This window comes from Podarcis raffonei, chromosome 2 (assembly GCF_027172205.1).
Source record: "Podarcis raffonei isolate rPodRaf1 chromosome 2, rPodRaf1.pri, whole genome shotgun sequence".
In the NCBI taxonomy this organism is placed as follows: Eukaryota; Metazoa; Chordata; class Lepidosauria; order Squamata; family Lacertidae; genus Podarcis; species Podarcis raffonei.
The window spans coordinates 107,727,623-107,755,442 of record NC_070603.1 but is presented as its reverse complement, the minus strand read 5'-3'; the positions used below and the strand labels follow the sequence as shown (position 1 = coordinate 107,755,442).

At 50.7% G+C, this 27,820-nt stretch overlaps 1 protein-coding gene across 2 annotated transcripts in view; it reads right to left on the bottom strand.

The window, feature by feature from the left end:
- The window catches only part of GABBR1 (gamma-aminobutyric acid type B receptor subunit 1), a 308,383-nt gene that overhangs the window by 172,371 nt on the left and 108,192 nt on the right, over window positions 1–27,820 (bottom strand). For both annotated transcript variants that reach the window (XR_008329165.1, XM_053378896.1), the window contains exons 7-10: window positions 17,284–17,444; window positions 10,427–10,561; window positions 9,321–9,491; window positions 4,244–4,345 (exon numbers count right to left, since the gene is read on the bottom strand). Coding sequence is in view for 1 of the 2 variants with exons in the window: in XM_053378896.1 (XP_053234871.1) it covers window positions 4,244–4,345; window positions 9,321–9,491; window positions 10,427–10,561; window positions 17,284–17,444 (569 nt within the window). In the remaining variant the exon portion in view is untranslated. The remainder of the gene's footprint in view (window positions 1–4,243; window positions 4,346–9,320; window positions 9,492–10,426; window positions 10,562–17,283; window positions 17,445–27,820) is intronic.

The following is a 27,820-nucleotide window of genomic DNA, read 5'->3' as shown; positions in this document are numbered from 1 at the left end:
ATAGGATGCACTTTTTCCCCTCCAAAAATGAAGGGGAAATGTGTGTGCATCCTATGGGGCGAATGCAGGCTTTCGCTGAAGCCTGGAGAGCGAGAGGCATCGGTGCGCACCGACCCCTCTCGCTCTCCAGGCTTCAGGAAGCTATCCGCAAGCCTTGCGCGCACGGCGGGAGTTCCTGCGGGCTCACAAGGCTTGCGGGCAGCAGCCTGCAGCCCCTGCGAGTGTCTGCAAGCCTTGCGCGCCTGGCGGGAGGTCCCGCGGAGCGCATGAGGCTTGGGGCGGCAGCCTGCCGCCCGAAGCACGCGGAGCCCTCCGGAGGGCTCCCCGTGCTTTGGGCAAGTGTCCGCAAGCCTTGCGCGCCCAACGGGAGGTCCCGCCGGGCGCGCGAGGCTTGGGGCGGCAGCCTGTTGCCCAAAGCATGGGGAGCCCTCCGGAGGGCTCCCCGTGCTTCGGGCGAGTGTTCGCAAGCCTTACGCGCCCGGCGGGACCTCCAGCAAGACTTGGGGCGGCAGCCTGCAGCCCGAAGCATGCGGAGCCCTCCAGAGGGTGCCCCGTGCTTCGGGCAGGTGTGTGCAAGGCTTGGGGCGGCAGCCGCGGCTGGGGGAGGAATAAATTTTTTTTATTCATTTCCCCCCCAAAAAACGAGGTGCGTCCTATGGGCCGGTGCACCCTATAGGACGAAAAATATGGTATTCTGAATCCCAGAAGCCAGAACAGCAAGAGGGATCTGGTTTCTGGGATAGCCTTTTGCTGTTCTGGCTTCTGGGATAGCCACGCAGCCTGCATTCGCTCCATAAGAAGCACACACATTTCCCCTTACTTTATAGGAGGGGGAAAGTGCGTCTTACAGAGCGAAAAATACGGTGTGTATATATATATATATAGAGAGAGAGAGTGCTCTTGTTTTCTTCTGCAATAATAAATGCAGCCACTCGCTGACATGAAAAGGGAACAAGGCAGCTATATTCCGATTGCTGCTGCTGGATGCTTCTTGCAAGCGTTGCCTGCTTGTTCTTTTTTAAAAAAGAGAAAACCCAACCCAACAGGGGATGCGAAGTGCTGCGGCAGTATCTGGCTCATTCATTCTGATGGCATCAGTTCTCCCCTGAGCAGAAGCTGTCAGGAGGATTGGGGGTGGCGCTGTCTGTCCATCTGTCGGCTCAAGGGATGGCAGCTGCCGCCAGAACGAGAAAGGCACTGAATTTCAGGGGTGGCTTCTTTCTTCCTCACCTTGCCTTCCCCCCCATGCCAGTCTCCACCAGCACGTGTGTGTGCCAGAAGCACCTACCAATCGTGATTGGCTTGGAGCATGTGGGGGCAATGTAAGCCCATCTCATAGATTATATAGATTCACTTTTTGATATACACTCTGCCTTTCCACAAAGGAAACGGCGTTCAGAGGTGCTTAGGGTGAAGAAAATGGACGGGAGGTTTTTTTCCTCCGTTAAAAATTTGAAGGAAGAATAGAAAAAAGAGTTGGAGCAATGTATTGAGAAAGAAGTCCCTAAAAAGGTTAAATATTTAGGGATATGGTTAGCATCAAGAAATATAAATATCTACAAAGACAATTATGAAAAAGTGTGGCTCGAGACAAAAAGAAATCTAGAAATATGGAGCAGAACGAATCTCTCCCTGTTAAGAAAAAGAGCAGCAGTAAAAAGGAATGTTTTGCCAAAAATGCTATTTCTTTTCCAGTCAGTCCCAGTAATGGTGAAAGACGATTGCCTCAAAAAATGGCAGAAGGAAATTTCCAAGTTTATCTGGGGGTGCAAAAGGCCAAAGGCCCCTCTACGGAATCTACAGCAGGTAGGGATGGCCACCTACTACTTGGAAGACAGACAGACAGACAGACAGACAGACAGCTAGACAGACAACCTTGTGGAAGATAAGGCTATCACAAGGAAGCAGAGTGGCTGTTAAACTCCTGTCCTACTTGCCTGACAAAGTGCAGGGTAAACAATATCTACAAAATTTAATCCAAAAGCGTTCCAATTACAAGAGCAGCCATGCATTTCAAATGCAACATCCATGTTTCAATAATATATTGGTAACTGCTAGTTAAAAGCTTTCACTAACTCGCATATACAGTTGTACCTTGGTTTTCGAACAGCATAGTCCACAAACAACTTGGAACTTGAACGCCGCAAACCTGGAAGCAGGTGTTCTGCTTTACAAACTTTGCCTCAGAAGCCGAATGTCCGGTGTGGCTTCCGCGGCTTCCGATTGGCTGCAGGACGCTCCTGCAGCCAATCTGAAGCCACGCCTTGGTTTCCGAACGTGTCGGAAGTCAAACGGACTTGCGGAACACATTCTGTTAGAAAACCAAGGCACGACTGTACTAATAAAGGAAGCATTTAGTTTATTAATAGTCATCCCTGATCCAGGCTCATTGGAATCTCTACGTTCTTATAATTAGAAAACTGCCACTCAGATAATGTTAACGAACGTATCTAAGAAATGTTGCATGATTTAACTCCTAGTTCCTTTATCTCTCCCCCTTTGTTTCCTTTTCTTCTCTTTCCTCTGTTATTAGATTGCAAATGTATAAGTGTTGCACATTGTTAAATTGTTATAAACTGAATATGTATGTGTGTGTGTGTGTGTGTGTATGCACACATACACACACCAAAAATTTCTGCATAGGTTTTCAAAATCTAAGGACTGCATCCAACTAAGTTTTATTCAGGATAGACCCACTGAAATGCATGGACCTAAATTAGTCCTATCTATTAATTTCAAAGCATCTGCTCTGAATGGGACTAAGATTGGATGCAACCCTAACTGTGAAAAAGCATCATTGGTAGTTGGCCAAGTAATGGGGGTTGGGACGAGGAAGCAAGAAAGTTTTGACACCCTTCCTTCCACCCAGATCACCTCCCCCACATACACACACACTCTGTCACTTGGGGTAATATAACACACTGCCCCCCCACAGCAAGGGCATTCTCAAAATTTCAGTCAATTAACCCTCCATTCCCATCACTTGGGAAGACAGGCGAACTAATCCCAGTGTACTGGAAGAAGCAAAGATCACCAGTGTTGAAGCAATGATTCTTCAACACCAGCATTGTTGGACTGGTCATGTTGTGCAGATGCCTGATTATCATCTTCCAAAGCAACTATTCTATTCCGAACTTAAAAACAGAAAGCGTAATGCTGGTGGTCAACAAAAGAGGTTTAAAGACTGTCTCAAGGCAAATCTAAAGAAATGCAGTATAAACACCCCAAACTGGGAAACACTTGCCTGCGAGCACTCCAATCGGAGAACAGCTTTTACCAAACTCGGGACGCAAGGGATAAACGTGCTTAGAGGAAGGCACGCTTGGCAAATCCATGCCGTGATCAACTCCTGCCCAGAAACCAATGTCCCCACTGTGGAAGGACATGTGGATCCAGAATTTGCCTCCACAATCACTTATGGACTCGTTGTTAAAACCGTGTTTATGGAAGACAATCTTACTCGGTTACGAGTGATCGCCAGAGAAGAAGAAGAAGTATCACCCTGCAGATATATGTCAAACGATTAAGAAGTGGTCCCCAAATGCATGTTTGCATTAAAGGTGGGCCCTGGGTCTGAAAAGGTTGACAACGCCTGGTTAGCCGAGGCCAAAGGGATGTGGCTCGTGGTTATGAACCCTCCTTGCGGCTGCCACCCAGAGCACACTTACTCGGGAGAAAGCCCCACTGAAGACACTGGAGCTTATCTTCCAGCAAACACGTCTAGGATTCTGCTGTCCGTTTGCGATATGTACACTGGGACGAAACTTTTCACAGCTCCGCACGAGCCCGTCCCTGCCCCACAACAGCCTGAAGCTGTCCCAGGCAGCAAAAAGCACAGATCTGGCACGTACAAAAAGCAGAGATTCAAAGCAATCCAAATACAGCGGTACCTTGGGTTACATACGCTTCAGCTTACAGACTCCGCTAGCCCAGAAATATTACCTTGGGTTAAGAACTTTGCTTCAGGATGAGAACAGAAATCGTGCTCCGGTGGCGCAGCGGCAGCAGTAGGCCCCATTAGCTAAAGTGGTGCTTCAGGTTAAGAACAGCTTCAGGTTAAGTACAGACCGCTGGAACGAATTAAGTACTTAACCTGAGGTACCACTGTATCCCACCCACCCTTGTTGAAGGGGGTTTGGATGAAGCAAAGCGGAGTCCCTCTGCCCTCCCTGCCAACAGGGTTCTCTAAACCTGCGGTCAGTGCGCACCCACCCCTCACACACCCCCTCGCAGCCAGGATCACCTTCAGATTCTTGACGGGCACAGCAGGGTCAGAGAAGAAGCTCTGGCGGAAAGTGATCTCGATCCCGGCTTCTTTGACTCGCTCTTCCAGGTCATCCAAGGTCTATGGGAATGAAGAAGGAGGCGCAGAGATAAGGAAGGAATAGGTGATGTTGGAGTGGAACAATGGTTCAGTGTAAAGATAATGCTAAAATAGGGGATGCAATGGTGGTTTAGGATAAGGGTTTTAAAAATCAGCAGTGCACGTTCCCTGTGCTTCTACAACCTCACTGGTAAAGTACCTTTTGTAAAGGTAAAGGGACCCCTGACCATTAGGTCCAGTCGTGACCGACTCTGGGGTTGCGCCGCTCATCTTGCCTTATTGGCCGAGGGAGCCGGCGTACAGCTTCCAGGTCATGAGGCCAGCATGACTAAGCCGCTTCTGGCGAACCAAAGCAGTGCACGGAAACGCCGTTTACCTTCCCGCCAGAGCAGTACCTATTTATCTACTTGCACTTTGACGTGGTTTCAAACTGCTAGGTGGGCAGGAGCAGGGACTGAGCAACGGGAGCTCACCCCGTCGCAGGGATTCGAACCGCCGATCTTCGGATCGGCAAGTCCTAGGCTCTGCGGTTTAACCCACAGCGCCACCTTTTGTATCCAACAGCAAATGCAGCTTCCTGAGAATCCCTGTTTCTATTTTATTCAAAAAAAAATTCTAGCCCCTGTGGCTGTAGGGCAATACCTGAAAAATATTCAGAAACCTTTTGTTGTTGTTGTTGGAGAGGGGACGGCTTCACTGGGCAGCCATTCTCCATAACTCCTTTCCTCTTGCCGTGGCAAACAAAACCAATTTTGTGCAAAACATAAGTAAAGGTAAAGGTACTCCTGCCCGTAGGGGCCAGTCTTGACAGACTTTAGGGTTGTGCGCCCATCTCACTCAAGAGGCCGGGGGCCAGCGCTGTCCGGAGACACTTCCGGGTCACGTGGCCAGTGTGACATCGCTGCTCTGGCGAGCCAGAGCCGCACACGGAACGCCGTTTACCTTCCCGCTAGTAAGCGGTCCCTATTTATCTACTTGCACCCGGGGGTGCTTTCGAACTGCTAGTTTGGCAGGCGCTGGGACCGAGCAGCGGGAGCGCACCCCGCCACGGGGATTCGAACCACCGACCTTTTGATCGGCAAGCCCTAGGTGCTGAGGCTTTTACCCACAGCACCACCCGCGTCCGTGCAAAACATAGGTGACCGCTAATTTGGCTCCTCTTAAGAGCCAAATTACGCATTACATTAAATGTGCTTAAAAAACCCCAAGGATGATGATGGTGATAAAAAAGATGCAATGTAAGGGCCCCACCCCCAAACCAAACAGGAACTGCTGCACAGCAGTTACCAAAAATATATCCTTTCCTTCTTGCACTGGTTTAATGAGAATCGCCCCCAAGCTATTAGCTCTCCACTGGGCTATTTGCTTGCTGTGAGTAATAGCCTGTTTGCAAGTAAAGACCTAGGCAGGGAACAGCCAGGACAGGAAAGCTAATTGACAAGAGTAGGGGAGGAGGAGGATAACAAGGAGTTTGCTGGTGATCCTTTATCAGTGAAAGACAGGCAAGAGTCTCTGGAGGAAAAGTTCTGAGCGTGAGGAGAAGTGTTTACTGTCCCAATGCCAACTCCTTTCCCAGTGCCGGATTTACGTATAAGCTGAACAAACTATAGCTTAGGGCCCCGCTCTCTTGGGGGCCCCCCAAAAAAGTAAAAGAAAAAGAAAACTGGATGTACATTTCCAAAATATAAGATAAAAAACAAATGAAATGAAATCTACATACAGCAACAGTGTTTGGTGTTGTGTAGGCTCCTAGGATGTAATGGGCCCCACCTGTTCGCCTGTTCCCTAAAATATCACTGGTTTGCTCCTTTCTAGAAATAGGGTGCCTACATTCTGCATGGACTGGTGAAATGGCAACATGTGCAAATGGCTTTAGAGACCTATTAGGTCCATAAATTACCATATAGCATATATTCAGCACAAAAAACAGTGACAATTTGTGGACAAAGGACAGCCGGACATATAAAGTAGCTTAGGGCCTCATCAAACCGAAATCCAGCCCTGCCCTTTCCTCACACTGAGCCATAATCTATTCATTTATTTATTTTTATCTAACACGGGGTTGGGATGTTACTGGACTCCCATCTCCCATCCATCCCAGCCAATAGGCAGGGACTGGTTCAGTCCAGAAGCTTCTGGAAGGCCACCGCTTCCCAAGTGACACAAACTTAAGCACACCTAATGCCATTAGCATAAAGTCCACAGAAAGCAATGGTGGTGGCGTTCACTGCCTAGGAAAATCCACTGGATAAAGGGTGGTGCAGCATAGCTCAGTGGCAGAGCTTCTGCCTTGCGTGCAGAAGGTCCCAGGTTCGGTTCCTGGCATTGCCAGGTAGGGCTGCCACCCAGAAGAGCGGCTGCTGTCAATCAACGTGGTCAATACTGTGCCAGATGGCCCAGTAGTCTGACTCAGTAAAAGGCAGCTTGCTATACAGGTGTCGAAAGTAAGAATCGTGTCCTCTGTCCCCAAAATAAAAAAACAGTTCGTTTAAGCATGCTTTCGAAAATGCATGACTAATGTAACATGGAAGTTTGGTGCCTAACGGTACAGGAATCTGTGCTGCATTGTGATCCTGGTGTAAATAACAACAACAACAACAACAACAACAATAATATGTTTAAACATAATAATATTATGTCTAGGGAAGCTTTTAATGTTTGATGTATTACAGTATTTTAATATTTTTTGGAAGCCGCCCAGAGTGGCTGGGGAAGCCCAGCCAGATGGGTGGGGAATAAATAAATAATAATAATAATAATAATAATTAATAATAATAATAATAATAATAATAATTCCCCCCCAAGATTCTGTAAGAACCATGGGATGGCTTCTGTGACCAGTCACGTACTGCCTCAATCAGCACAACTATGGTCAGACAAATTTTCTAAGTGGCTCTTTTTAAGGACTGAGATTAGACAAAGGGTTTTCTTCAGCAGCCAGAGAATTGCCCGGCCCTGTGGGAGCTTCTGGAAATGTACCACAATGAGGCATGGAGGGCTGCAGCCCATTTGCTTATCGCGGTCCACACAAAAATAGCTTCATTAGCTTAACATTTGCATTAATGTGATGGACATGTCGGAGCGCAGCTGGTAGAAATGTTCCACTTCTTTTGTCGGTGCGATTTCCTTGTCTGAAACTGGAAGTGGTAATTCTTCTTAGGACATCTTGGAGAGGGAACAGCGCTCAGCAGAGATCTTAGATGACATTTATTAAGATTCAGTAGGAAAAAGGGACCGAGAGATATGCTTCATGGCAGAGAGAGCAGTCGAGAGGCAGACTAACAACATCCCTACCTCCTCCTGTTTTCATTTTAGCCATGCCTCTCCTATCTCATTCTTTTCTTCTCCTCTCTCTCTCAGCTGCCTAACTTCAGACTGCAAGCTCCTTGCAGCAGAGACCTCTCTCCTTGCTGCTTATATTACCCAGCACATTAACAGCCTGCATAATATTGATAGGTAAAGGGGTAAAGGGAACCCTGACCATTAGGTCCAGTAGTGACCGACTCTGGGGTTGCAGTGCTCATCTCGCTTTATTGGCCGAGGGAGCCGGCGTACAGCTTCAGGGTCATGTGGCCAGCATGACTAAGCCGCTTCTGGTGAACCAGAGCAGCACACAGAAAGTGTTTACCTTGCCGCCGGAGCGGTACCTATTTATCTACTTGCACTTTGACTTGCTTTTGAACTGCTAGGTTGGCAGGAGCAGGGACCGAACAACAGGAGCTCACCCCGTTGTGGGGATTTGAACCGCCGACCTTCTGATCAGCAAGTCCTAGGCTCTGTGGTTTAACCCACAGCACCACCTGCGTCCCATTAACAGCCTGCATAATATTGATACAATTGTACTAATCAAGCACAAGCTGATGTGTTTGATGTCTTAGATCGTTTTTTACTGTAATACTGTGGTTTTTAGTTTGCCTACTTCCTTCTGATTCTTTTTTACTAAGATGAAAGTGAGGTTTAGAAGCACTGAAAGTAAAACAAACAAATAAGGTCTTAAAGATAACTTGGGTCTTGATAAGGACTAGAAACTTATTTTGAAAGAAAGCTGAAAGTTTCAAGGTTCTAATACTACAGTATGGTGCATGGATTTGTGTGTGTTCAGGATAAAGCATCACATACGGATGAGGATTTTTAAGATGATGAACTTCAGTTGGATTGTGTTTGGGGATGATCAACCTCAAGGTTCCATGTTCAGCTCAGAGAAGGGATTTTTGTGCTATGAGACAAATAAACTCTGATAGCCTGCTGAAGTTTGGGAATCCACAAGATCAGTTCCGGTAGATAAACGACTCCTTAAAACAGCCTTTCCCAACTTGGTTCCCTCAAGATATTTTGGACCACAACATCCATCAGCACCAGTTTGGTGTTACAACCAGGAGAGTTGCTGCCAGCACTAGAGAATAGATTGGCTCTGACACAGTATCAAGAAGATAATTATTGTGTTCCACAAAATATAGCCCATTTGTTTGGTGCCGCAGAACTTAATGGGAACTCTTGAAAAGCAACTCTGTTTTTGGCTGTTGCCAGAATCAATCAAATATTGGGGACCGGCGTTTGTCCGCAGACAGCTTTCCGGGTCATGTGGCCAGCAGGACTAAATTGCTTCTGGTGCAACGGGACACCATGACGGAAACCAGAGCACATGGAAACATTGTTTACCTTCCTGCCACAGTGATACCTATTTATCTACTTGCACTGGTGTGCTTTTGAACTGCTAGGTTGGCAGGAGCTGGGACAGAGCAGAGGGAGCTCACCCTGTTGCTGGTATTTGAACCGCCGACCTTCTGATCAGCAAGCCCAAGAGGCTCAGTGGTTTAGACCACAGCACAACCCGTTCCCCTATCAAATCTGTCATCCTTTTCAGTGCTTAAGCAGCACCGCTGTCTGGGATTTTTTGGGGGGGGAGGGTTGGGCAATGCTGCAGGATGTCCCCCCAGGATGCCTGAAAGGTGTGTCAGGTGGGGGATTTCTGCTCAGGGCTGGGGTCTCTCCATACCGAGGTGAACACCTCTGTGGTCTGCTGTATGGTGGCGATCTTGGTCCAGCTCCACTTCTTGAAGAGCTGCACGCGGGTGGGGTTGTGCAGAGTGGCGGACGGGTGCGTGCGGAAGAAGGTGGGGAAGCGCTGGCGGTTGGAGAGGGCTGGAGAGCTGGAGCCGTAGGACAGCTGCAAGGAAAGGAGGAAGAGACGGGAAACAGGGCTTTAAAAGGCTGAGACCGCCAACACTGGCCTCATTCAGTCTATGGGTTCAAAGTTTCCCACCAATCGTTAACTCTGGCACAGAGACACCACCCAACCCTTCAAATCACAGAATCAGGAAGGGATCACGAGGGTCATCTAGTCCAACCCACTGCAATGCAGGAATCTTTCACCCAACGTGGGACTCGAACCCACGGCCCTGAGATTAAGAGTCCCATGTTCTGCCGACTGAGCTATCCCTCAGGGCCTCGCTCTCAAACCTGCTTTCTAGAGGTGCTGGTGGTGGATGCCAGACACTTCCAGGCGGCCTGTTTATTGAAGATTCTTCCTGATTTGTTTGCAGGGGGGGTTAGATCAGGAAGGGATAAAACCTTTGGCAGCCCAAGGGCCACATTGTCTTCCGAGGGCCAATGGTGGGTAGCACCACACCTGCTATTTAACATGCATTCGCTCTGATTTGTTTTGCGGGGGTGTTAGAGGACGTTGCGTCAAAGCAAGCGCCACCTCCCACATTTCCAACGTGTTTTCTTGTCACTTTCCTTACTGCAAACAGTCCGGCCATTTTTTCTTTGTTGCACAAGACCTTCTGAACAGCTATAATGGTTTAACCCCAATCAGCTGGTGGGTGACTGACTCCCACCTAAAAAGCATGGCTGTCTGGAAGCACCCACTGTGGGGTCCCGTCCCCCCGCAGAGAAGTTTCACCTGGAAACCTTATCTCCCGATCCTAGACATGGGCTGTGCTAGCTTAGGGTCTACAGAAGTGCACTCTGCACACGCTCAGAGGCACTCTTGCCACAGCCTCCACTTCTGAAAGCAGGTTGCTGAGCTGAACCCTCCCCATGAAAATCCACAGGCACCACACACACACAAATGGATACACGAAGTGCAAGTATACTCACCACAATGAGGTTCCACATGCGTGCTGCTTCGGCCACCAGGGTTGAGACGCTGCTGCAGCCTGGCATGAGGATGATCTTGATGGGGTCATTGTAGAGGAGCTCGTAGAGGAACTTGGTGGCCACGCCTGGTTCGCACTGCACGGAGCGGGGCGGACAGAGAACAAATCCCGTCACAAAGATGGCAAGGTATATCCCTAACCTGCACGCAAACACTCCCAACACACTCGGGGGAACAAACCCAGGAGACAGATGGGAGGAAAGGCTAAAATCACATACTAGGCATTGTTACAGATAGGTAGCCGTGTTGGTCTGCCATAGTCAAAACAAAAAATTTTTTCCCTTCCAGTAGCACCTTAAAGACCAACTAAGTTAGTTCTTGGTATGAGCTTTCGTGTGCATGCACACTTCTTCAGATACACTGAAACAGAAGTTGCCAGATCCCTCTATATAGTGAGAAGGTGGGGAGGGGTATTCCTCAGAAGGGTGGTGGGAATGGGTGATTGGCAGATAGCTGTGATGAGCCTGTTGACGACTCTTAACGACTGCAATAGGTCTTACAGGAAAAAGCAAGGGGTGAGAAGGTGAAAAATGGCTTTGTCATGTATAATGAGATAAGAATCCAATGTCTTTGTTCAGACCAGGTCTCTCCATGGTTTTAAGTTTGGTAATGAGTTGCAATTCAGCAGCTTCTCTTTCCAGTCTATTTCTGAAATTCCTTAATAGTAAAACAGCTACTTTGAGATCTTGTATAGAATGTCCTGGGAGATTGAAGTGTTCTCCTACTGGTTTCTCTGTCTTGTGATTCTTGATGTCTGATTTATGTCCATTTATTCTTTGGCGTAAGGTTTGGCCTGTTTGTCCAATATAGAGAGCAATATATCCCACCACCCTTCTGAGTAATACCCCTCCCCACCTTCTCACTATATAGAAGGATCTGGCAACTTCTGTTTCAGTGCATGCACACGAAAGCTCATACCAAGAACTAACTTAGTTGGTCTTTAAGGTGCTACTGGAAGGAAAAAAATTTTTTGTTTATACTAGGCATTGTACACGACGCGGACGCAGGACGTGGCTCCTGTCCAAAAGAGCTGCCGTCGACTTAGCAGGCGCGGAAGGTCAGTGCTTGAGAAGGCAGCGGTGGAGACAGGATGGGAAAGGGTCAGGTGGCCGTGAAAATTTGGGCAAGGCGATGTGCCATGGGATGAAAGAAGCTTTGCTAGCAAAATGGACCTGCAGGATGAGGAAGGGAGCTTGACGAACAGAGAGGTGAAAGGCCCTGGGGGTGTGGGGACTGTGGCTCAGTGATAACTAGCACATGATGCTGTGCATGTAAAAAGTTCAACCTCCAGCATAGCGCATTACTGACTGAGACAAATAGTTCCCTGTGTTCCTGGGGGTGCAACGCTAACCTGCACTCTCAGGCAAGGGCTCAACTGTGTTTCCTCGGTTTCACTCCTATGGCTGGTGAGAGGAAGAGGAAGAGCTGCAGATGAGCTTCCCCCTCTCAAATGCCTTCGTTTCCTATCCCCACCCTATGAAAACAGCGTAAACATCTGGAGAGGCCTCAACTGCTCAGGGCTTAAGGAACAAGGCCAAGAGCGGTGGACCAGAGTGCTTGGTTTGATGCAGGAACCGGGAAGGAAATCTATTTTCCTTTAAACAGGCCATCTACACATCTGCCCTGAGCAGTAAGGGATATGTGAGGGTGGGGGAAGAATTGTCCCTCTGTTTGCAAAAAACGCAAGACGACAAAGCCAGAGCCTGCGCAGGTTTTTCAACAGCTGCTGAGATTTTGATGGATGGGTTTCCTCCCTCCTTAGGTCTTGTATGGGGCTGGTTTGCCCACCTTTCTGTTGCCATCCTGCAAAAGGAAAGGTGGGGCAGGAGGAAACGCAGGCCAAGTCGTTGCATAACAAGGGATGTTTTTTTCTTGCCAAGGGGCCCATCTCCTCCTGCACTGGTCCTGCTATTAATGGCCAGTGGGAGGGCTGCCCCTGCGCCCCCTTCTTCCACCAGTACAGCATAATGGGAGACATTATGGGACTGCCAATTGGGATTGGAGATATTGTGTCCCTGAACATGGAGGCTCCATTCTTCGACATCACAAGCACGGCACAGAACAACGTGGCCTGCCGGCGTTCTGAGCAGCAGCTTGGGGAGGCAGGTTCCCAAATATAGCTGCCAGTTTACCCTCCGCTTCCGAAGGACTTAAAGAGGCAACGAACGCCTTTCTCCCTTTCTGTGCAGCTAAGATCTTCCCACACACCCCACCTGACCTCCGCCCCGCTGCGTTGCACTTTCTCTCTCTCTTTGGGCAAATACACTAGGCATCTAACCCTCTACTTCTCCCCCCATTCCAAGAACCGCCAGGGCTGCCCATCCTGCTCCTGGCTGCGCGCCTCCACCGCAAGGGGATGATGAATTATTCAGGGCATAGCCGCCCGGGAAAGAGGATCAGTTTCCATGGCAACCCCATCGCAGGCGCTGCCACGGCAACCTGTCAGCGCCAGGGAGCGGGGCTTCAATTGGGAGGGAACAATGGGAGGAACGCGGGGCGCAGGGCGGGTGGGGGACCAGGAAGCACCCAGGGTAGCCGAAGAGTGAGAGAATAGAGAAGAATCGGCACAGCAAAGGAAGCTTTTTTCGGGGTGGGGGAGGATTGATGCATATGCGTGGGAGGAGGGACAGACGAGACCACAGAGATTGACGGAGGGGCGGATGGATCAGTGGCTGTGAATTTTGGGATCGGGCACGGAACAGAGCAGCGCTTCTGGAAACGATGGCTGGGGACAAGGAAACGGGCAGGACAGACGGAGAGGCGACAGACTCGGTTTTGTGGGTGAACAGAGAGATGGGAGCGCTTAGGGTGAGGTGCACAGTGCTGGATGTGGAAGGAACACGCCACTTCTGGCAAGAAGCGTGGGCAGAGCCAGACAGAGAGTGGGAGGGCACGTGTGTTCGTGGAAGGCGGAGTGGCCACGGAATGGGCACTGGGAGCCGATTCGGCTTTCCGCAGTCTGCCCGTTGCTTGCACCTGCAAGTGAAGGGGAAGAGCAGCTGTTGCGTTTCAGGGACTCCCCACAGGAATTTAATTTCATTTATTAAATTTGTGTGCCACCCATCCTCCACTGATCTGGGGGGCCTTTTGCAGCAGAATAACACACAGCCCATAATAGAAAAGAGCAAAAAACTGTGACAGCAGGATGCCGGGCTCCATGGGCCTGTGGTCCAATTCATTCCCGAAGGGCTCTTCTTACGTCGCAAACATGAGCTGCAAACTCAAGTCTGCTGCAATATGGGCCTTTTTGGAAAAGATGCAAACACACAGAGACAGGTCTGTTTTTACCCATGACCATGCTCAGGGCAATGCAAGCAATCTACAGGCACCTGCCACTCAGAAAGCCAAAGGTACGTATACTCCAGCAGATGCCATCTCCCAGTTTGGGGAGATGAGGAAATGTGGCCTGGTTTTATTGCAACCTGGGAAACAGAGAACTACGTTTCAATGGCCTTTCCAGTACTACCAGTGAAAGCCAAAGAACCATTCCAGCTTGGCAAGAGCAACAACAGCCATGGCTTCCTCCCAGGCCCTGCTTGGCTGTGATGAAACCCTAGAAGGCTGAAGCCGTACAGTGAGAGTTCCTCTCTCCCCTTGTGTTGCCAGTTGGGTTCCTCTTCTTGTTCTTGACCTCTGGCACATTTCGATGCTCAGCGAAAACTGGTGACGAGAACAGAAGAAGGGCCTGCTGGATCAGGCCAATAGCCCAACTAGGTCATCAAATCAGAGGCGTGTGGGAAATCCGCACGCAGGACCCAAACAAAAGAATCCTTTTCCCTCCTGAGGTTTGCAGCAACTGGTGCTTAGAAGCAGGGCTACCCCTGGACATTAGCAGAGGGAGGTGTCCTGCTGCTATCCTGAAAGTCACTGAACATAGAAGACAGAAGTGTGAAGAGCTGGGTGGGTGTTTAGGAGCATGGGTGAACTGCCAACAGGTACGTATGCACGTATTGGAAACCAGACAGGATTGGCACCTGAAGAATGGCACAAGGTACATTAGAGGGGGAACACCGCCCCCCTTGAGAAAGGGGCTGTGGCTCAGCAGGAGAGCATTTTGCTTTGCAAGCAGGAGGTCGCAGGTTCAATCCCTGGCGCCTCCAGGTAAGACTACAAACGGCTCCCTGTCGGAGACCCTGAAGAGCGGCTGCCAGTCAGTGTTTTTGTCCCCTGTTGGCAACTCTGGAGAGCCCCTGAGAGCCAGCATAGATGGTACTGAGCTCGGCAAGACAAATGGTCTGACTCAGAACGAGGACGCTTCCGATGTTCCTGTAAACACACGGCAGGCACAGACGCACAACAGGCAGAGTGAATGAGTACACAGAGGCATGAATGCACAGGGAAAGAAAACAAAAAACAAGAACGGGAGAGAAAGAGAGAGCACGTGGCAAAATCTGGCTGTACAAACCACCATGCTGTTTGCCTGTGGAATCAAATTGGACAGAGCCTTTGGTTGCCGTTCCATTGCATTCGTACCTAAATGGCTAAGTCCCACTTGCGCAGGACACCGACTTAGAACAAGGTATATGCAAATATACAGTAAAGCAGTTAGAGAGGGAGAGGCCAGCATGCCTGAGAAGGCCCAGATCTGCCTGCAACTGTACTGGCAGCTCAGGGGGAGACCCTGGGACAGGTTCCCAGTTCAGGCAAGACCTGGGCCAAGTTAGAAGTCCTGCCTTGACAGTTTGCCTCTTGAGGATGCTGCAGTGCCTTCTAGATTTGCACACCCCTCTTAATTCTGCCTCATACTGGCTGTGACACACACACACATCCTGGAGCGGGGAAATTCATTTATGACTTTGGCTCAAAAGGTACCTCTAGGAAAGAAAGAACTGACAGGGTTAAAAAAATGCTGGGATTCTTCCACCACCCTCCACCTCCTGCTGCCATAAGTCCTTGTTGAAGTCTCTTCAATTTCTAACCTTGGATCCCCATATTGCTACCATTCCCACAACTGGGTAAATTGGCTGGGGATATAGTTGGACTGCAACTCCCATTATCCCCAGCCCACTTAGCCAGCGGTAGGAATGATGGGAACTGTAGTCCAGCAATGTATGGAGACCCAAGGTTAAAGAGGAGTACTCTTAATTGAGGTCAGCAATCCCGGAAACAAGCTTTAATCCAGCTCACGGCTCTAGGAAGAGGCAATGGAGAGCCAAGGGCAGGTGAGGTTCACCTGGGTTGTGGCTCAGTGGAAGAGCATCTGCTTGAGAGGCAGAAGGTTGCAGGTGGTCCCATCCCTGCCATTACCAGGTGAGGCTGGAACGTCCCCTGCCTGAAACCCTGGAGAGATGCTGCCAGACAGTGCAGACAGCACTGAGTCAGAGGAACCAATAGTCTGACTCTGAATAAGGCAGCTCCAGGTATTCCCTCTCAAATGGACCACTTGCCCTCCTGCAATCTCTACCCCAGGAAGCCGATCCACACTGGCACCGGCGACCACCCACCTTGGTGCCACATCATCCCATCTCCCACTCCTAGGACCTCTCGTTTGGATCCCAATCCAAGAGACAGTCTTCCCCTTAGAGACCACCAAAGTAGTCATCGCCCACAGCCTGGTCCATATTGCCAGAGGGGAAACCAACACACAGAGAGGATTCCTTCTGTAGCCCTGGAACACAGGACTCCATTGACACCAACAGATCTAACGCTGCTCTTCCAAATCACACTTCCCATAGCCACAAACAGTAGCACCATCCCTGCATGCTGATCCTTCCATTCCCTTGACAGAAGCGAGGTCCTGCATCTCCCCAGCTTCCCCACCTTGCAAGGAAAAAAGCATGGGGCGGGAGGGAGCACATCTCCCTATGCCTCCTTCTGTCCACACCATCAGTGGGTCACCTGGTAAGGCTCAACGCGAACCTTCCTCTCGTGCAACCTGCCTTGCACCAATGTCCCTGGAAGCCTCCCCACTTCCCACCAGCTCCACTCCCCCAGGACTCTTCTCCCACTGCATGCACTGCTGAGACTGCTTCTTCCCTTTGCAGACTTCTTGCCTCCCTTTTCACCTTGACTGCTGCTGCCATGTTGGGCCCATCACCCCACTTTGCAACCCTGGCTTACATCTCTCCCAAAGCCCCGATATATCTCTGTGGCACATCTCTCCCAACACCCCTTTTCCGATTAGAGCCCACCAAACCTCCCCATGCCCAGTTTCCCCCCAGCCCTCTCTGCCTTCCTCTCTTGGCAGCTGATGGGACCACAAGGTTCTCTGTCCAAAGGAGGTGCTCTGGCCCCACATGAAAGGTGAGGGGGCAGAAGGGGACCATCCGCGGCACTGCCCCGTTCAAGCTTGCATCCCTCCGGCCTTGGCCAGTTCCCTCGCCCCTCACCTCCCAGCTCTCATGGGGTGCTGGCTGGCTGTCTCTACACCTTCCCACACATCTGCTCCCTACTTTCAAGGTCTTTTCATCCATCCCTTCTCCCAGGGGCGTTCTAGTGGGAAGGATGGACAGCCCTTGGACAGATCTCCCAGCCCAGCCTGTGCTCTCCGTGCCCCTGTAGAATCGGCGAGGGAGTGGATGGAAGGATGCAGACCAGCCCCAGCACCTCAGTTACTCCTGTGAGTCCATGCACCCAGGGCTCCCTCACTTCGCTGCACTTGCACCAGGAGCTGCACCACCAACCCCTGCCGATGCCCCCCATCCTGCCCGTCCAGTGTGATGGGATGTCGCCGTCCCCCCGTCCCCCAACCTCCAGAGCCTCTCATCCCCGCAGCGATGCCCACGTGTCGCCCCCTGAACGGGCCGGGGGCGCTTGGGAGGGTGGGGTAAGGCTGGGACGGGTCGCGACGTCGTCTCACCTCGCTGTCGCGGTGGTCGAGGCGCAGCTCGTAGTCGGGCAGGATGTCCCTACGGCTGTTGACGTCGTCGAGGGCCATCTGGGCCGAGGGCAGGCAGGCTTGGCCCCCGGGCCACCCGCCGGTCATGGGGAAGAGCGCGCCGATGTGCAGCCTCTTCTTGCCTGCGCCCAGCGGAGGAGAGAGCAAGAGCCAGCCCGTGAGCACCAGCAAGGCCGCCTGGGCACCCCCGGCGGGGCGCGGGCCGGGCCAGGCCATGGTGTGCGGCCGGCCGGAGGTCAGGGGCGGCGGCGGCGCTGGCGGCGAGGGCGCACGGCGGCGGCGCTGGCTGCACTGTGCGGCGGCGGCGAGGGCGCCAGAGCCGGCTCCTCCATGGCGCTGCCCGGCGTCGGTGCTGCAGTGAGCGAGCGGGCGAGCGAGCGAGCCAGCCGAGGGGGGAGGGGAGGAGGAGGAGGGAGGAGGAGGAGGGAGAGCGGGGAGGGGAGGGGGAGGAGGAGGGAGAGAGGGAGGGAGGGGGCTGATGTCAGCGCGGAGCCGGCCTTACTCCGGGGCTGGGGAAGGGGGTTGCGATGAGAGCCCACCGCGGCGCCACGTCCCGGCGCAAAGGGGTGGGGATGGGGACCAGGGCAAGCGAGGCGAGGGAGGTAGAGGCCGAGGAGGCGGTGGAGGAAGGAGAGGGAGAGGGGGGGCACAGGAGGAGGTGTGGGGAAAGATGGGGGTGATGGAGAAGAGAGAGGGGTGGAGGACGGGGGATATGGAAACAACTTGGGATGGTGGAGAGAAACGGGAAAGGAAGGAGAGCAGGGAAAGTGGCAGGGTGATGGAGGGATGGGGAAGTCAGGTGAAGGAAGCGGGGAGCACAGGTGCGCGTGTCTGGGTGCGGGGAAGAGATGGAGGAGCAGAAGACATCCAGGGATGGGTGGAGGAAGGCTAGAGGCGCTCAGGGGTGGAGAACTTGAAAGGTATAGATTGGGAAGGGAGGAAGGATCAGAATAGAAATCAAAGAGGGGTGGATGGGAATGAGGGGCAAAGAGTTGGGGTGAGGAGGAGGGGGAAATGGCCTGTAGTGATGGAGCAAGAGCACGTGGTGGAGGCGCGCTAGGAGATTGTGGGGAAGTGAGAATAGGATGGAGAGAAAGGGAAGGAGGCAGGGGAAACTGCCTGGTAAGAAAAGATGTTTGGATGGAGACTCAGAGCGAAGAGGCAATGGAGGCCCAAAGGATGAAAAGTCAGGTGAAGATGGAGAGAAAGAGGCAGGTGGAGAAAAACAGAAGTGGATGGATGATCAGAGAGGGGGCGGGCATACTAAAAAGAGGAAGACTAGAAGGACCTCAGGCTAGCTCCAGGTCTTGCTGGGGCCCAGCTCCCATGAACACTGACCATGCTGGGTGGAGCTGATGGGAGCTGGAAACCGACAAGCTCTGGAGAGCCACAGGTGTCCCACATCCCTGTGTGGAGGGGATGGAGAAGAGGCTGGCGTAAAGAGTCAGTGAGGGGAAGATGCATGGAGGTTTGTGGAAGGAGGTGGCACAGGCCTAAAGTATGGAGGAGAAAGATGGTGAGGGCAGAGATGAGGGAGGGAGAGATGGATTGAAGGGGTGGAAAAGCAGCTGGTGGCGAAGCCGGGCAGAAAGGGAGTAGACGAGACAGGGAAAGATGGACCTGGGGTGGAGAGCTGGGCTGCTGCAGGGAGGGAGGGAAACTGACAGGGATGCAGAGATTCAGAGAGAGGAAACACAGCGATGGGGTCAAGGATGAAGGAGGGTTGAAGAAGAAGCAGCTGGTGAAAGGTGCCTCCAGACTCTCCCTGTTTTTCTGGAGGGAGTCACTCACATCCCAGAACTTTAGGTTTGCGCTATCAACGTGGATGGAAGGGCTTTGTTGCCCTAACAAGTCCACTTTTTTTTTTAAAAAAAAAGAAGAATTGGGAGGTTTTTTTTGTAGTTTGGGAAAGTGATGGGGAAATTCACTGAAAAGTGTGGAGTGAGCAAATGTCTAACAGGAAGACACAGAAATTAAATGGACGCAAGCAAATCAGGAGAAACGCTCATTGTCACATAACTGCCCCACAAACAGATCTGAACTAATGCTCAGTGAAGCCTGGATGTAAGGCATTTCCGGACGGACAAGCTGTTGGACATTGTTTGCAAGGAGATTAGATGACACACTGGCTATTTAATGAGCGTTCACTCTGATTTGTTTGTCCGGAGGCTGGAAGACGACATTGCATCCAAGCAAATGTCACTCCACTTGCCTTATCACAAGAGTCCGATCTTTTCGGGAATCAGGGTTTCATTTCATTTACCTATTTTTGCACAAGAGTTCCCGTAGTTGCCTGAACGTGCTGATATGCGACTGGATCTCATCCCAAAACAAGCGGGAGCCTGGAAGTGCCCGTAATCTAACCTCTGCGTAAGCGGTGCGCAAGCAAATGAGGACAAATGCTGAACAAACGGATCGTCTGGAGGCAAAGCAGAGACAGCAGGGAAGAGAGGAGACGAGATGGGAGAAGCTTTGTGGAGGAGATGTACAGAGATGGGGGGGCAGGGGAGGAGGAAGAGGAGAAAAGGCAGATGGGATCGATCAAAACAGTTGATACCGAGGGAGAAGCAGAGGCGCAGTCTGAGAAGTGCGGAGGACACAAGGCACAGCTGAATGAAGGACAGGGGTTCACAGCCATCGGGGCAGGGTGTGGGGAGCAAAGGAATCCCAGCCCCACATGCAGACGGAGCTCCATCGAAGGGGTGCATCATGCTTCTCAACTTCCAGCTGACCAGAAGAAACTCTATATATTAGTTCAGCAACAGATAAAGTGGTGGTGGTGGGGACCTGATGTGAAAACAAGCTAAAAGCAGTTGCTTTGAACTGCATCAGATCTGTTCCCTTTCCTGCTGTGTGTGGGGCGGGCGGGGGGAGAGAACAGTTTTCTGGTTTAGAACAGAGGCACTGGGGGTCAGGATTCCTAGATTCACTGGAAGGGGAGCCCAGATGATACAACGATGGTGGTACATGTGTGTGTGTGTGTGTGGTGGTACTGGTAGAGGGGGTGGGGGGCGCACTGTGAATTCCTCGGCTCTTTTCCCAGCTTTGGGGAACAGGGAGGAGGTGGTGAATGTCGCCAGCTCCCCTCCCTGCTGGCTGCTGACATTTTCCTGGCACGGAGACATGCGGAGGTGGCTGGGAAAGGAACGGAAGCAAAGAAAGGAATAAAGAGCTCCCCTGCAGATCAATGTACTTTCACCAGCAGCTCGCTGGGGTTCACCCCTGGCGGGGAAACGGAGTCTCGGGGAGAGGAAAGGGCACGCACAGAAGAAAACAGGGAGGGGGGAGGGAGGGGAAGTGGAAGCAGAAAAGAGCAATTCTTGGTTCTCCAAATCTCCCCGCTCTCACCCATCAGGGTCTAGGGATAACCAACGTGGCGCCCGCCCGGTGTTGCTGAACTACAACTCCCATCAGAGGCAGCATAGCCAACGCTCAGGAATGAATGGAATTGTAGTCTACAAACCACCAGAGGGCACCTCATTGGCTACGCCTGCCCTAAGCTAGCCTTCCCTCCTCACCCTTCCCTGGCTGTTTTGGACTACAACTCCCATCAGCCTCAGTCTTTGGAAACTGCATTTCAAAACATCTGGAGGTAGCCAGGTTGGTGCAGGTTGCCCTGAACCCTACTAATCTTTCAAGGAAACCAGGGGTTTGGGGTGTCCTCCCAGAGTTAGGAATAGGACATCTTCCCAGAGGGACAAGGTGCCTTGCTTCTCCCACATGCACCCAGAAGAACATAATGGACTGACTCTTAACATAGCTGGAGGGAGACATACAGGGGCCTCCCATATTTATTTTAGGGCCTAGAAGAAAGTTTTAAGTGCCATCTCCAAAATAAAGGTAAAGGTACCCCTGATTGTTAGGTCCAGTTATGGACGACTCGGGTTGCACACTCATCTTGCTCTATAGGTCAAGGGAGCCAGCGTTTGTCCGCAGACAGCTTCCAGGTCATGTGGCCAGCATGACTAAGTCACTTCTGGCGAACCAGAGCAGCGCACGGAAACGCCGTTTACCTTCCCACCAGAGCGGTACCTATTTATCTACTTGCACTTTGACGTGTTTTCGAACTGCTAGGTGGGCAGGAGCAGGGACTGAGCAACGGGAGCTCACCCCGTCGCGGGGATTCGAACCTCCGACCTTCTGATTGGCAAGCCCTCGGCTCTGTGGTTTAGACCACAGCGCCACCCGCGTCCAAAATACTTAACTTTTAAAGCACATCTATGGGCCCAAAGCTATGGTCTGCCATCACCACCTCTGGGCAAAAAAATTAGAGCCTCTCAAAAGCCCAGCAAGTAGGTCACTTGGCAGGCCGCTTGCCCCTCTAAAGACCTGTGCAATCACTTAGATCTTCAGCTGCTGGGTCAGATGGCACAACTGGGATGCAGCATAACATAAGGTAAGTTACATCAGCATTATTGCCACCATATGAATATATGGTAAAGAAAATATGAAGTGGGTACCCAAACACATCTTTGTGCTAAAGGTGGGTTGTAGATCTCAAGAAGCTGTGGACTACTGACTTAGATCATCTGGGGAACTTTTATTCATGGGACCCCACCCGACAGAATACGAGGCCGGTGACCCCAAATGGGCCTTTTACCAGCATAGCTCCTGCATCATGGAATGCCCTATCCCTCTGCCATATGTGAAATAGCATTGATCCAGTGGCTTCCGATGTCTTGTGAAGACATTTTCTTCATTTGCCTAGAATTTCCCTGACCCACAAGAATCTCTTGTTTCCGAATTCCTGCTTTAACCTGCCCCTGGTTTTTATCTGTTTTCATACCGACGGTTTACTGCTTTTAGTATGCTGTTTTACTGTTTTTTTATGTTATTTTTGTACACCACTTAGGGATTTATTTATTTATTTTAGATATATAAAATATCATGCAGGTTAGGAATGCTTTTAAATACAATACAATGAATTTTAAAAGTGATGTAAAACAACATAGTGCTTACTCATCCCTGGCAGAGGATGACGAATTTTCAGAGAGAGGCAGTCACATGGGCCTGTGGTGGTCTTTAAAAACCCAAAGGGTGGATTGCCAGAAGAGAGGCAAACAGCCCATGAAAAACAAGGTGGTTACCTCATTGCTTGGTATTCAGTAATCTGATGTCATTACCTAAATGGATGGACACATTCTGGCTGGGAAGGAAGAGGTCATTTTGCTGCTTTTTGGCCTAGGCAAGCCACACACTCGATAACAATGTGGGAAGGGGGACAAGAAGACACCTAGAATTATCCCCTGCCCATGTCCTTCTTGTAGCTCCTTGAGAAGTCCCATCTCACAATAAGAGGGACAGTACTGCAGGTAAGAGAAGCTGATGCATCTATCTGGCGGCGTTTGTTTGAACGCATTAGCTGTTGATGGGGAGCCCAACCACTAGGGAAGCTGGCTCCTGAAGGAAAAGGCTGTGAAACCAAAGCACGTTTGACGTGAAAATGCCGTTTCCAAAAACAGCCTTCCCATAACGTGTATATATATATATAAATCTGCGCTCCAGCTGGAACGTATACAGTTTCATGCATTAATAACCTCAATGCTCAGTTATTACAATGCTTGGGCCTGGTCTGGAGGCTGCCACTTGTGCACCAGTCCAGATGGTGGCTAGACTGCTGGTGGGGGCAGACTATCGCTGGCACATTTCTCCAGAGCTTGAAGGCTTGCACCGGCTGCCTGTATGCTGTCAGGCCACATCCCTTGAGCTTCATGGTTGAGTTGGCTTTCAAACCCATGTCTCTGTAGCCCAAAACCCATCTCTGATATATGGCGGAAGCAATCAGAATGGTATGCACCCTAATGGCCAAGACTGACAACTTTAAAACATGGGTACTGGTCCTGATCTTTTTAGAGAAGAGAATATTACCTACTGCAGGCAGGGGAAGAGTTGCACCTCAGTAGTGCTTATTGGGACTGGTAGGGCAGAAGGCAGGAAACCAGCCAGTAGGTGGCGCTAGAGCCAATGCAAGGTGGAGCTGACTCATTCACCTCCTTCCTGTTGATTTCTAAAGAGGAGGAAGCTGACAGGCAGTGCTGTCATTCCCTGGAACAAAATAATAGAATCATAGAGTTGGAAGGGACCACGAGGGTCCTCTTGTCCACCCCCTGTGGGAAGTTAGAAGGCAGGCAGGTCAGGCTGGCCAAGGCCAGATTGAAGCTATTAGGGCAGTGCCCCATTTCCCTACTGGATCAGCCTTCACTGTTTGAGGGATAAGTTAAGGATTAAGAACATATAGAATCATAGAGTTGGAAAGGACCCCCCCCACACACAAGGATCATCTAGTCCAACCCCCTGCAATGCAGGAATACAGTGGTACCTCGGGTTAAGAACTTAATTCGTTCTGGAGGTCCGCTCTTCACCTGAATCTGTTCTTAACCTGAAGCACCACTTTAGCTAATGGGGCCTCCCGCTGTCGCCATGCTGCCGGAGCATGATTTCTGTTCTCATCCTGAAGCAAAGTTCTTAACCCAAGGTACTATTTCTGGGTTAGCAGAGTCTGTAACCTGAAGCATCTGTAACCTGAAGCATCTGTAACCCGAGGTACCACTGTACACAGTTGGCTCACGGCCTTGACGTTATCAGCACCATGCTCTAACCAACTGAGCTAATGATATAACCTAAAAAGAGACTCCTGGATGTAGCCAATGGGCCATCAAGTCCAGCACCCTGTTCTCCCAATGGCCATTCAGATGCCTGTGGGAAGCCCACAAGAGCACACTCCCTTGTCCTGCCATTTCCAGCCACTGGTTCACTGACCTGAGGTGATTCATTGCCCTTAGGGCCAGTGGGCACGTCTGCATGTGGATGTCAGGCATAAAACCCTTGTGAAGGTGCTGCCAAATGGTGATCAATCAGGAACAGGCCACAGCTCAGTGAAACAGCAAAAGCTTTGCATGCAAAAGGTCTCAGGTTCAATCAAGTACATTTCCGAGCACAATTCAAAGTGTTGGTGCTGACCTTTAAAGCCCTAAACGGCCTCGGTCCTGTATACCTGAAGGAGCGTCTCCACCCCCCATCATCCAGCCCGGACACTGAGGTCCAGCGCCGAGGGCCTTTTGGCGGTTCCCTCACTGCGAGAAGCCAAGTTACAGGGAACCAGGCAGAGGGCCTTCCCGGTAGTGGCACCAGCCCTGTGGAACGCCCTCCCAGCATATGCCAAGGCAATAAACAACTACAGTGGTACCTCAGATTACATATGCTTCAGGTTACAGATGCTTCAGGTTACAGACTCCACTAACCCAGAAATATTACCTCAGGTTAAGAACTTTGCTTCAGGATGAGAACAGAAATCGTGCTCCGGCGGCACAGCAGCAGCAGGAGGCCCCCATTAGCTAAAGTGGTGCTTCAAGTTAAGAACAGTTTCAGGTTAAGAACAGACCTCTGGAATGAATTAAGTACTTAACCCGAGGTACCACTGTATTTTACTTTTAAAAGACAACTGAAGGCGGCCCTGTTTAGGGAAGTTTTTAATGTGTGACGCTGTATTGTTTTAAATTTTCAGTTGGAAGTTGCCCAGAGTGGCTAGGGAAACCCAGCCAGATGGGCGGGGGATAATAATAATAATAATAATAATAATAATAATAATAATCAGGCAATGAGAAAGGCCTCCCTCTAGGCCTGAGACCTTTGAATGCTGCTGCCTCTCAGGATACACAACAGCAGCTTCCCTTGCTGCCTGGAGCCCACCTGGGTGAAGATTCCCGGAGAGAAGCTATAGAGCAACCCTGGCGTCCTCCATACCAGTTCCTGGCGACTGTGGGGTGGGGTGGGGGTTGCACGTGAACAATGTGTGTCAAGAGACTCAAAACCAGAGAGCGTCTGACGGGTGAGAGGAGAAAAGGAGCCAATCTGACTTTTGACAGCATAAAGAATGACCCAAAGGGAAAGAACAGAGGAAGTGGCGTCGTGACAAGAAGACTCAGGCTTGACGGAGAGACGAAGTGTGCATGCAGATGGGCCCCGATGGAGACAGTCTGGCCACATCGGCGGCGGCGGCTGCTCTGTTAAGCACCGCCAATCATCAAGGATTCTGGGCAGGTGCGCCCCACATTGGGGGCGGGGGGAGAAACGGACTCTTGCCCTTGAAAGCAACAGTTGAGGTGCATCAGTGATACATGTGGAACACTGAGTGCTGGCCGGTACAGAAACTGGGGTGGATAGAGGGAGAGGGAGGTTTTTTACCCTTTAGGCTATTTTCAGCTGGAGTCACAGCATGAAACTGATTCTGCAGCCAACCCCCCCCCCGAAATGCCCTTAAAACAGAACGTTATGGAAAAGTTCAAAGCACACGTTGAACGAGAGAAGCTGGTGCTTTCGGATGCATGGATGAGAAATAGTTTTAAAGCGGAACGGTTAAGATGTTGGCTTGAGAAAAGGGAGTAAAAGGTAAAGGGACCCCTGACCAGTAGGTCCAGTCGTGACCGACTCTGCGGTTGTGGCGCTCATCTCGCTTTATTGGCCGAGGGAGCCGGCGTACAGCTTCCGGGTCATGTGGCCAGCATGACTAAGCCGCTTCTGGCAAACCAGAGCAGCGCACGGAAACGCCGTTTACCTTCCCGCCGGAGTGGTACCTATTTATCTACTTGCACTTTGACGTGCTTTCGAACTGCTAGGTTGGCAGGAGCAGGGACCGAGCAACAGGAGCTCACCCCGTCGCGGGGATTCGAACCACTGACCTTTTGATCAGCAAGACCTAGGCTCTGTGGTTTAACCCACAGCGCCACCCGTGTCCCAAGAAAAGGGAGAGCCGGGTTCAAATTGATGCTCAGTCATGGACTTCACGGGACGACCTTGGGCCAGGCACTCTGGATCAGGCGAACCTACCTCGCAGAGCTGTTGTGAAGATAAAGTGGGCTGATCCTGAACTCCTTGGGGAGGAAGGGTGGGGTCTACACTTAGGTAAAACGAGTGCCATGTTTTCTAACCCTTAAGCCATCCTGTATCCTAGATTTAGTTATTATTTTATTAGGTGTTGTGTGTTTAAGCCACCCTTCACTATAGGGTTTCAGGGTGGGTTACGACGACAAAATATACAATTTTAAAAAGAAAGTAAAACTATTTTGATTATAAAACCAGTAAAACTGTTCCGAATGGAACTGAACAGTATAAATTCAGCCAAAGACAGGCACCCCACAAAACAAAGTAACTTCACCATCACAGGCCAGGGAAAGATACCTATGGATTGACCAAGGTCAATCAGCTGTGAAGGAAAGGCACTCTTTGTGTGCTCAGAGGTTAGCGTCCACAATTTTTCATTTTCCATGTCACATCTGTACTATTCATTTTCTCACAGAACTACAATTCCCAGAGTGGTTTAACAACCAGCCTCTCTTCCCTGCGGAGCTCTGTGAGAAGAAGAAGAAGAGTTTGGATTTGATATCCCGCTTTATCACTGCCCTAAGGAGTCTCCAAGCGGCTAACATTCTCCTTTCCCTTCGTCCCCCACAACAAACACTCTGTGAGGTGAGTGGGGCTGAGAGACTTCAGAGAAGTATGACTGGCCCAAGGTCACCCGGCAGCTGCATGTGGAGGAGCAGGGAATCGAACCCGGTTCCCCAGATTACGAGTCTACCGCTCTTAACCACTACACCACACTGGCTCCCTGTGAGGGGAACAGGGGGTCTCCTAACAACTCTCAGCACCCTTAACAAACTACAGTTCCCAGGATTCTTTGGGGAGAAGCCATGACTGTTAAAGTGCAGGTGTGCACGCCAAAATCGTCTCTTCTTTGTAGCTAGTTATGGTGAAAGAAACGGCATCTGCCACTGCAATCTTATGTAGAGCCTTCCCTTTGGGGTGGTAGCTTTCATTTATTAAATTGCAAAGGCTTGTTTCTGCACTCAAGGGTAAAGTGGGGTGAGTTCCCTGAAACATATCATTTCAGGCTGTGTGTGATGTATCAGTATATTTGAATACTGCCTCTTCCCCTTTCTTTCTCTCTCTCTCTCACACACACACACACCTCAACCTCCTTGCATGTGGAAATCTAGCCTATCAGGAGAAAGGTTTCCACCGAGCCTTCTCCTTGATCTACAGTATTTGTATATATAGTGGCACCTCGGGTTAAGTACTTAATTTGTTCCGGAGGTCCGTACTTAACCTGAAACTGTTCTTAACCTGAAGCACAACTTTAGCTAATGGGGCCTCCTGCTGCTGCCGCGCCGCCGGAGCACGATTTCTGTTCTCATCCTGAAGCAAAGTTCTTAACCTGAAGCACTATTTCTGGGTTAGCAGAGTCTGTAACCTGAAGCGTATGTAACCTGAAGCGTATGTAACCTGAGGTACCACTGTACCAGGAATGCTTCGCCCTGCCGACATGGAGGAGCATTGAAAATGCACGCCCTCCGCTCACAGCCTTTAATGGAATCACCCACAAAGAGCTTTTAACACTTACCATTTTACTGGTAAGAGAAAGTATTTAAGCAGATTGATTTGGATGTGGTGGGTTCATTTTTAAAGGCAGATAAATCAGTCGTCTACAAATCCTCCCATTGGG